The sequence below is a fragment of the Aulonocara sp. 'chitande type north' Nkhata Bay genome, linkage group LG17, assembly GCF_057382095.1.
Source record: "Aulonocara sp. 'chitande type north' Nkhata Bay isolate Kocher_YH1m ecotype deep benthic linkage group LG17, A_spYH_male_GT1.1, whole genome shotgun sequence".
NCBI lineage: Eukaryota > Metazoa > Chordata > Actinopteri > Cichliformes > Cichlidae > Aulonocara > Aulonocara sp. 'chitande type north' Nkhata Bay.
In genome coordinates, this window is record NC_141360.1 from 28622924 (window position 1) to 28633622 (window position 10699).

At 37.7% G+C, this 10699-nt stretch overlaps 1 protein-coding gene and 1 long non-coding RNA gene across 5 annotated transcripts; one reads left to right on the forward strand and one right to left on the reverse strand.

Moving 5' to 3' along the window:
* The first annotated feature begins 3008 nt into the window (after positions 1 to 3008).
* On the forward strand, positions 3009 to 5141 carry LOC147310295 (uncharacterized). The gene is made up of 2 exons (XR_015125796.1): positions 3009 to 3750; positions 4540 to 5141. It is a non-coding gene; the product is annotated as an uncharacterized LOC147310295 (long non-coding RNA).
* On the reverse strand, positions 4829 to 6927 carry LOC147310296 (uncharacterized). Of its 4 annotated transcripts, XM_086269693.1 has the most exons (4): positions 6849 to 6927; positions 6285 to 6425; positions 5982 to 6063; positions 4829 to 5447 (listed from the first exon to the last, which is right to left on the reverse strand). In XM_086269693.1, exons 1-4 carry the CDS (start codon positions 6894 to 6896, stop codon positions 5332 to 5334), a joined length of 387 nt encoding a protein of 128 aa, XP_086125819.1. In that variant the 5' UTR covers positions 6897 to 6927; the 3' UTR covers positions 4829 to 5331. The 4 variants fall into 4 exon arrangements, 1 of the variants encoding a protein (XP_086125819.1); XR_015125793.1 differs by lacking the exon at positions 5982 to 6063 and having other exon boundaries at positions 6285 to 6919; XR_015125794.1 differs by lacking the exon at positions 4829 to 5447 and having other exon boundaries at positions 6012 to 6108; positions 6285 to 6919.
* Positions 6928 to 10699: the final 3772 nt, after the last annotated feature.

Here is a 10699-nt window from a genome sequence, read left to right on the forward strand (position 1 = left end):
GACCTTCTATGACTCTGTGGTGGCCTCAGACATCTTTTATGGTTTGGTCTGCTGGGGTGGTAACATCTCTGCCGGGGACAGGAAGAGACTGAACAAGCTGATCCGCAGAGCCAGCTCTGTTCTAGGATGCCCTCTGGACCCAGTGGATGTGGTGAGTGACAGGAGAATGGTGGCTAAGCTGTCATCCCTGTTGGACAACATCTTCCACCCCATGCAGCAGACTGTGACAGCACTGAGCAGCTCCTTCAGTGGCAGGCTGCAGCACCCACGACGTGGGACGGAGAGATTTCGCAGGTCTTTCCTCCCCACTGCTGTCAGATTCCACAACAAAGACTTCAACTGATCAAACACACACATCCACACATGTGCAATAGCAATAACACTAAGTGCAATACTCTTTTCTGGCATCGTTGTATTATACTCAATTGTATATAGCATTTGTATTCTATTTTATTCGATTGTATATAGTATTTTATTCTATCTTATTGATATCTTATTCCAGTGTTTTTCTCTTATTTTTCTATGCAACTTTGCACTGTCCCCTGCTGTAACAAAACACATTTCCCACACGTGGGACTAATAAAGGTTATCTTATCTTATGTTTATCCATCTATTTAGACTTAAATTTACCTTAAAAAGCAGCATCAGTCTTATATTTTGCTTGGCCTGATTGACTGATGAAAAGGAAAAGTATGACTGAGAACAATCCATCTATGGGCCTGATTCAATACATACACAATACACATTTTCCCCTAGCAACCGGTGGTTTAATTAGGTCGATTATGGTGGATAACTCTTGAGCATTGTGTTTATGATGTCACATGAGAAATCTCAACACGCTGGTGGAAACCCTGCATTCTTGGAAAGGAGAGATGAAGGCTTTGTGTGACAACACAAAGCCTGTGAATTGGAAAGGTTTCCCAACGAAAGACATGAAATACCCCTGAAAATAGGGGACTATATAAACTATAAAAAGCAGTTAATGCAATACTTTGTGAAATCCCCTGAATTAAAGATGAAAGTCTGCATTTCAATCACATCGTGCCTGTTTGATTTCACATCCATTGTTGTGGTGTACAAAGGCAAAATTACAAAAATCAAAAGCAGTGGTCAAATACTTACCAAGCTGACTACACAAATCTAAGATAAAGCAAGAACCTCATAATGAAGCCTAAAAAGTAAAATACAAGATATGGTTTATCATCTGTACTACAGCTCAAAGACTAAGGCTCTGCATACTGAACTTTTTGAAACAGAGTTGAAGCATGACCTGATTAGTGGTGGTGGAGATGAAGGAAAATAATTTTAGATGTGCATCAACTTTGTATTCAGTTAAATGTTTACATTTGTTTAAAAGCCAGCACCAGACAAACTAAATCTGTGTTTGTTTGCTGGAATCTCCTCAGAGTGCTGAATGGGGCAGAGGATAAGCATGTAGGTTAAGTGCTACTGCAAAATGAGATTTGACAGCACTGCAAAAAGGCTCAGAGGAAGTATTTTACATAACAATTTTCTACAACTGGATGAAGAACGGAAATGTTTCATGCAAGGTAGGTGGTTTTTAAAGCATGTGGGAGACCTACCCTGAAGAGCACAAAAAATACAACTGGCACGACTGCGATAAGAGCCGACAGGCTCTCGTTGACGTTCCGGCCTGCCTTACTTATCAGAGTCTGATGTCTACTCCCAAAACACCTTAAACTTATGTCGGGGTGGGCTCCTAGTAAGTTGTTAGGCAGCTGATGATGATTTTGTGACACCAAACCATCACAGAAAGCTTCTTATGTCACCTTTCTTATGCCCCAAAATGGTAAAGCAGAGATCACAAACATACCTTTTAGACAATAAAGAATTTAGAGAAACAGACGTTAATATGAAAGAAAGATGATCAGAGGTTTAAGCTGCACTAGAAAAGCTTTTTATATAAGAATCTACTCATCTGTTTGGCCTCAATTAAAGTGGAGCGGCAACAGAGAAGAAGAAATCAAACTTGTAATTCTATCCAATTATCCAAAAGACAGCTGAAGCCTTGCAATCGCTTTAGATAATCTTTGAAATACATTTTTAGACAAAATGAGAGCTGTGGATTTTCCAGCTTTCACTTTTATTGGAAGGCCCATCAGAAAGGGACGTCATAATGGTCAGCATGGAGACAAGGAATGTTTGGGCAAATACTGGCACCAGATTATTGTTTCTAGAGACTTTTAAAAATAGCAAACATTGCATCATTTACATACAGACCCTAAGCCCAAAGGGGATTATCTTAGCATACCAGGTTGAAAATAGGGTCTGCTCATAAACTCCTAACCCAGCTGTTTCTTAATAATGAACAAAAGTGGGGTGCAGTAGCATCTCATGGCTTTACTGTTGCCACAGGGAGACAAACTGGTATTTATCAAGAACACCGTCAGTGAAACTACTTCATGCACAAGAGTTTGGTATTCACAAGTACACTAAAGACGATGACATACAGTTTTTATCTGAATGGGTCATAGATAGCTATAGACAGACCTCCGTGGTTAAATTTGACTTTGAAGCTACACCTATCATCACATATGGGTACACAACACCAGCAGACAGGCATTAAAAAAATAATAAAATAAATAAAACAATAGACATCACATAGTCGACTCCCCTGCAACCTTTATAGCCTCATCTTATTATATGTTGTAACCTGGTTTAGTTTGCATTGGGGTCTGCACCCTATGTCTAATAATACTACTTCATACTGAGAGTGCCAAATGCAGAATGGCTCACAAAAGGATTTTTAAAATGCACGCTGGTCAAATATTGTTTAAACCAATCATTTTCATTGCAGCCTGACCCAAGCCTGTTAACTTTGATTTCAATCTCACAGAAAGGTACCTGAACCATATGGAACTCCAAAGTGTTCAAAATTAAATAAATAAATAGGTCAAGATGAAATAAATAACTATGTGAATAAATAAGACACAGATATGTAATGTGAGAATGATATTGTGAAATAATGGAACACATTTTGAAAAAAATGCTCATTATTGTGAAATATATTGCATTCTGCTATATAAATTTACTTATTATTGTGAAATATTATTTCATGGTCATTATTTTTCACAATAACAGAGATTATTCCTGAGGCATTTTATTTATTTCCAGCCGTTTTTAGTCCAAAATGACCTTTTTTCAAAGTCAGTCTTTATTTCAAAATCCCGTTTTTCCCGATGGTCTATTTATTTCATAATGCGACTTTTCAGCAGAATGACTTTGTCTGTCAATCAATGTAAGTGGGCTGGACCTTTGCACCTATTGGCTTATCGTTTACCATCGACTAGTTTTCCTGGATACCGGCTCCGCGGACGGCTACTGCAGCTAGCAACAGCGTGCTAGGTCAAAAGTCACGGAGGATGGCGGACTGGTGTGAACTTCAGCCAGTTCTGCTCATTTAAGCAAATCAGATAGAGAGGGATCATTTACCTGTAGATACTGTTTTGAGTCGTTTAGATGTTTCTGAAATGCTTGGGATGATAATTGCTCTTCAAGATGTTCGCATCGATGACAGCATTGTCAAAGGTTTAAGATCAATTCAGCACCGTGTTCGTTTGGAATACGCCGAGGAAGAACAGTCTTCAAATGTTGGCCGTCCACGTCTAGAAATCCCGGTGCAGCACTCAGGACTTTAGTGCTGTCCGGGATAACCGTCGGGGTAATTGCCGATACGTTTTCTGTGTCTCCGAGCACAATTAGGAGGAAAATGACGGAGGATGGTCTAAGGTAAGTTTATGCTGTAATTGAGCACCTGTGTGATTCTGTACACAGCATTGTTTAGGTGTTGACCTTAATTATGACGTTTGACAATGAATTATTATCGCTTACTTTTTTTTGTTACTGTCTAAAGTGGGGCAGCTACGGCTAAAGCTATCGGCGCCATCTCGGCGTTGAGACACGTTTAGCAGTGTTAGCTGTTAGTGTGTTAACTCGGAGACTGGGGTCAGTGGAGCCTGTAGGAACCTTTTACACAGAGAGTAGACCCACCAGCTTTCCACAGTCTACTTACTTATCACATCTTGTTAGACAACGGGGTCATTAGTGCTTTAAATAGTACATAGTTGAATGTTTCATTGCTGTTTGCAGTTGATTGTTCTCTGATAACGCATAACAAGGTTGATGTTAAATAGCGAGTTTATTGAAATGGTTTTGTCTATTTCAGCAGCATTATAGATATACTTTCTCTGGTGTCTTCGGTAAAGCTAAAACAAGAATACATTTACATCCTTGGTTCTTTCAGCATTAATTGGAAAACTTTGAGATTTGCTGTGCGCCTCCCAAGCCATTCTCTTTTATCCCACCTGTCAGGTATAGATGGCAATACTTTAAACAAAGTTAAATTTGTTATACCTGAAGAGAACCAATCCTGACCTAGAATGGGTGAATGAATAATTAGTTGGTAGCCAATGCCTAAGCAACTCACATAGGCCCTGGCAGACTCAATAAGTCCATCTAGGAACAGCTGCAGGAAACACCTCTTCAGTTTAGATTTAAAACATGTGCATGCTCTTTCAGGTTGATGAGGATTATGGTGTGGACTGGACAGGACAACATAATCGCCGCCCATCAAATGAGATCACCATTCCTGAGATTCAGCTCCCAGATGCACTGAATGAACAAGACCCTGCTGTGCTACCAATACTTCAAAATCACTTGTAGAAAGACATTATTACATTTAATCAGTTTCTATGTCAGGAGGATTTTTTTTTTTTTTTAAATTTCTACAGCTTTGTAGCTAATACTGACTCAAAACAGCATAACCAATTTCATTTTCAACAAAACAGTGAGTGGCTATAAAACAGGATTTGTTTTATACAGCTGTCACTTTAATGATATTCATTTCTTGGTTGGATATACAGTACATGTCAACTCTGAGCAGATTTAATACAATGAACACAGTACAGTAGTGTAACATCTTAATTCAAATAATTTTTTCTAGAAATTTTTTTTGTATCAGTAGCGAGTATAAACAAAACATATTGTGTAATTTATAATGTACAGTGAACAACTGATTTTGATATCTGAACTCTTCATCAGTTTATATTAAAAAAGCCATAAATGCACACCTGTACTCTGTATTTTTCACTGTCAAGTGTATTAAAAAGAACTAGAACTCACTAGATTGTCCGTTTCTTTGAACACAGAGTACAGTAATGTGATGCAAGAAAGAAGAAATGGTCTAATTTTACCATGTGGTTATGGAATCAATCGTAAACCAGACCAAAACCTGAGTCAGAGTTGAGACACACCTGAATGTCCATTAGAAATGACTCATAGGTACAGTAGTGTGCAGGAAGACGTAGTACTTCAAAACCGGTGGAAGACTTTGGAAGATTGCTGTTGACCACTTCCACAGTCATTTCTCGGCAAGACTTCCCATCCTGTCCAAAACTTGATGAGGGCTTTTTGTTGTGCACAAGATGCTGCAACAGAAGATTGTTTTAAACTATAATGACATCCTATATTCATTATTTTGAATCTTTTATGGAGAAATACCATAAAAGATGACCACTTACATACAGGGCACCAGACATTTTTGCCCCACTCAAATTGCTGTTGTAGCTTTTATAGATATTTTTATGTTAACAAAGCTAAAAGTAGTCTACATACAATTCTAGTGCAACTGATAATGCCACCACTCTTATGTATTGCATGGAGCAAATAACAAAACAAAATTATACTATAGCGTAGAGCTGGGCGATAGAACGATAACGATATGTATTGCAAAATAACTTTTTCTCAATAGAAAAATTAAACTATTGCGATAGACCTCACCGCTCTTGTCCTTTTTATAAAAAAATAAATAAAAATAAATATCGTGATATGAAAAAATCTCATATCGCCCAGCTCTACTATAGTGTACTTTGTTAATGACCCAAGATCACTGGACTGTATGTAATTTACCAAAGTATAATCAGAGAAAACCAATGGCAAAATACCTATCGCAGCAGACTTACCATTTTCAATGAAGGACCGACGGTAACCTGCCACTCTGCATTTATCCTCGAGAGCATTCCTCTTCTTCCTCATCTTCATCTTCTGTGGCAGGCCACAGTCATTTTATAGCTTTACTTATCTTGTAGTCTTAAGAGCATCAGCAACATTAGGTGTATTTTTATTAAATGTAACCCAGCTGTTCAACTAACCCACGCATACAAAACAGTATATTGGTGTTTTGTGTCAACAATTAATGTTCATCCTTCATAAATTAACCAAATACCTTTACTATTCAGATGTTAAAAGATGTGACCTGACTTTACCTCACAACAGGGAGCAGTCTCTGATTCCCTTGGTAAGAAAGGAGGAATGATGTCTGATCTTTCTGTCAGAAGCGGCCATACCATGGTTTCCTTAAGCCCTTTCCTCAGCTGCTTGACTTGACGACTTGTTTGTGTTATGACCTACAACGGTGAGACCAAACCAAAACTGAAGTTGGAGTCTGTAAAGTGACACACACTTTAAATGTTAAATATTTAAAGAACATCCACTGTACTAGTAAAAGCATTTTCAAATTATACCCACTTACAAAATCACTACGTTGAACTAAAATTGCTTTCTTTTCTTTCACATAGATTACTTGTCTTCCATATTAGCACAGAAGATAAGCCACTTTAAAACAGTCATGAATAACTATTACCTACAACAATGTAAATAGTAATACAGACATTAACCCAGAAGACAATTATTTTCTCTTACCTAATTTATAGAATTCTTTGCTATGATAAAAAACAGTATTAAAAAAAATCTGTGACTAAACTGATTAAAAAGCTCATTTTTGCCAGACAGACAGACTAACCAAGCAATAATAACATATCGTTACTTACCCTGAACAGCGTTTCGTGGAGTGGAGCTAGCTGTGATAGCGTTAGCATTTGCTAACGTTAACACTGTGCGGTTGTGATGGGACCAGGGACCACTTCATCTCCAGTACACTGCTGCAATACGCAGACTGAGGTGAAGACGTTCAATCTAAGCGGTTAGCAACTTCTCTGAGTAACTCAGAAACGGACTTGTTTCCTGCAGCCATGCCCTTCACAAGAATTGATACACCTGTAACGTTATTCGCGCCCAGTGTTTTGCATTTGTCGGTGCCTTAAGTTTATTTTGAGCTGCATACTGCCGCCAGCTGCATAGGAGATGCATTGCACCATTAAACCTAAATCGACAATTCATGTGCTATTACTTATGTCTGAGTAAAGGAGCAACCAATCACACAACTGGCTCCGCCCTGTCTTTCTTGATTGACAGACAAAGTCATTCTGCTGAAAAGTCGCATTATGAAATAAATAGACCATCGGGAAAAATGGGATTTTGAAATAAAGACTGACTTTGAAAAAAGGTCATTTTGGACTAAAAACGGCTGGAAATAAATAAAATGCCTCAGGAATAATCTCTGTTATTGTGAAAAATAATGACCATGAAATAATATTTCACAATAATAAGAAAATTTATATAGCAGAATGTAATATGTTTCACAATAATGAGCATTGTTTTCAAAATGTGTTCCATTATTTCACAATATCATTCTCACATTACATATCTGTGTCTTATTTATTCACATAGTTATTTATTTCATCTTGACCTATTTATTTATTTAATTTTGAACACTTTGGAGTTCCATAGAACCATGCAGGTTATCCCACTTCTTATTAAACTTATTTTTTCCCCTCAACTCCATACACATCCAGTATGTGTAAGAAACAGCCTCTGCAGGAGTTGAGAACATACCCAGTCAATATGAATATGCCAACTCAAGGTGCTATCAGTGTGCACACCAAGATATTTGCAGGACTGGACTTTCATAATTGGTTTACTATGAAAAACCACAGGACTAATTCTTAATAATATTGAATATCAGGCTATTTCTATCATACCTTGTATTAGAATAGAATAGAATAGAATAGCCTTTATTGTCATTGTACAGAGTACAACGGAATTGGAGTGCCACTCCCTTGGTGCAAGATTCAATAATAAATATAAATGTAAAATATAAAAAGTACAATAAAACAATCGCAAGTATTCAAACAATAGTAAGTAAGATATATACAGGATAGCAGCATTAATATAATGACAGTATGAATAGCAGCATAATATAATGGCAGTGACGGTATGGTATAGCTAAGCAGGTTCAATTGTTTTTGTGCTTATTTACTACGGTGATAGCTCTGGGAAAGAAGCTATCCCTGAATCTGTTTGTCCTGGTTTTATGTGACCTGTACCGTCGGCCTGACGGTAATAGTTCAAACAGTTGATTGCTGGGGTGAGAGTGGTCCTTAATGATATTGCCAGCTCTGCTGAGGTACCGAGAGTTTGCAGTGACCTCCAGGCTGGGCAGAGAGCAGCCAGTGATCTTCTGGGCTGTGTTGATGACCCTCTGCAATACTTTCCTATCCGCAGCTGAGCACCCTGCATACCATGTTGTTATGCCGTGCGTTAGGATGCTCTCTATGGTGGCTCTGTAAAATGTCACCAGCAGCCTCTCCTCCAGGTTGTTCCTCCTGAGCACTCTCAGAAAGTGGAGACGCTGCTGGGCCTTTTTTACCACCGCCGTGGTATTACTTGTATTCATAAGAACAAATATAACATAACACCTTCCATTATGCTCTGTTAAAACGTACACTTGTCTCAACCTTCTTTTCTGCTTAATAGATTAGTGGAGGCGGTCATTAAACCACTAATAAGTACACTCAGTATTGTGTTTCTAGTTCTCAGTCCAATGCTATTAAACAGAGGTGGGACCAAGTCATTGTTTTGCAAGTCTCAAGTAAGTCTCAAGTCTTTATCCTCAAGTCTCAAGTCAAGTCTCAAGTAATGTCAGGCAAGTCAGAGTCGAGTCTCAAGTCACTGGTGTAAAAGTCCGAGTCAAGTCAAAAGTCTGAAATTTTGAATTTCAAGTCCTTTCGAGTCATTAAAAAAAAACGAAAAAATAATGTTGCAGTTATGCTAAATGTAAATATTAGACCATGTAATTTTAAAATCTGTGTTTTTCTCAACACATGACAAAATAGTGAACTTAGAAAATATACACAAATTGTGAAATTGCACCTCTTTAGAATGCAGCTCAATTAAACCTAGCTCCAAGAATAATTTTCACTGATAGTTCTGAGATAAGCTGCATGTTATTCTTGGATGCGGTTGTAGGACCGGCTTTAAAATCGCATGACAAAAATATCATACACATAAAAAAAAAACTGCATCACCAACGTAGCCTGGACAACATTTGCTAGTTAGATGAAGTCAGCTATCTCATCGTAGCATATTTATATGCATATTTATAATCATACGGTTCTTGGAGTGAGTGCACACACTCATGAAGTTTAGTAACTTCCGGTCACTGCAACAAGCCCAGGTACAGTTTACCGACAGATGGGTACAGGACCTTGAAACGCACCGTGTAGAACGAAAGACCATCGTACGTATCATAAGTTTACCAGTCTCACAAATCGTCGTCATAAATACACATTCGTTAACCGTTTATTAATAGGACCTTTGAGCTCAATGGTAATTAATTAGTAGTGGAAATAATTTCTGGTAGCATCACAGAAATGTAGCAGTGACAATAATACTGTATGCTGTAATCGTACTGGGCAATTAGTGATACAAAAAACCTGTTTTATCCTGTGAATAAAAGTATATGTTTTTGTCAATGTACCATAATAACAGAAGCGAAACGCAATATTGTGTCAGGACAATTCACTATTTATGCACAATAAACAAAGGAGCATAGCGCGACAATTTCTGTTCAGCGCCAGACTTGCTTGTAACCTATATCACCAATTATGTTAAGAAAAATGACGCATTAACTACAACAGCAGACTGACCTTTGTGGAAATGCTTGGAGCAGACTAACCTGTGAGCTGGAGTGTTCTGGGACGTTATATTTGATCTTTGAATGGCTGCAATCCAGGCCATCCGTTGCCTGTTTGTCACTTCGGAAACATGGCTCGAACAATTTCTCTTAAACGTCGTAATCCGATAACAACCGATCTCTTTACCCGTCGGCTTCCCGTGGCTGTCATGCGACCGGCTATTGCAGTTAATAATACAACAGCTTCTTGACATTTTTGTGTTTCTTTTTATGCTGTGTAACTGATTTTAATTGAAAGCCTGCGTGCGCTAGTACTTCTTGCCACGAGTTCCCAGAATCCTTTGCGGTTCTACCCGTGAATGACGTCACATTTTCAATCTCTATATAATATGCGTGTTAAATTTTATATTTGGGGTGAAATTAGAGCTGGGCGATATGAGATTTTTTCATATCACGATGTTTTTTTCATTTCAGGCGATAACGATATCTATCACGATATAAGCCAAATAACTATATTTGTAAGATTTAAATGTGCCGTTGCTCACAAGTAAAATGTGAAATAATCAGCAGCTTGTTTTTATTTAAATATTTATTTCCCATAATAAGTTCAACAGGGTAGATGTACTTAAGGAACATGAGACTTTTTCAGATAAATAAAGGCAAATATTGCAAACTACACAAAAGGCAGCCGCTAAAGCGTTTAAGTTTCAAAATAGAACAAACGAAACAGACTAAATTGTCAATTCCACTTAGAAACAAAATATTAATTCTAAAAATAAATCTTAGTTTGTTTTACAGAAGAACAGACAAAACTGACTAACTTTTGTCAATATCAAATAAACTGAGAACTAAAAGGAAATTCTCAAT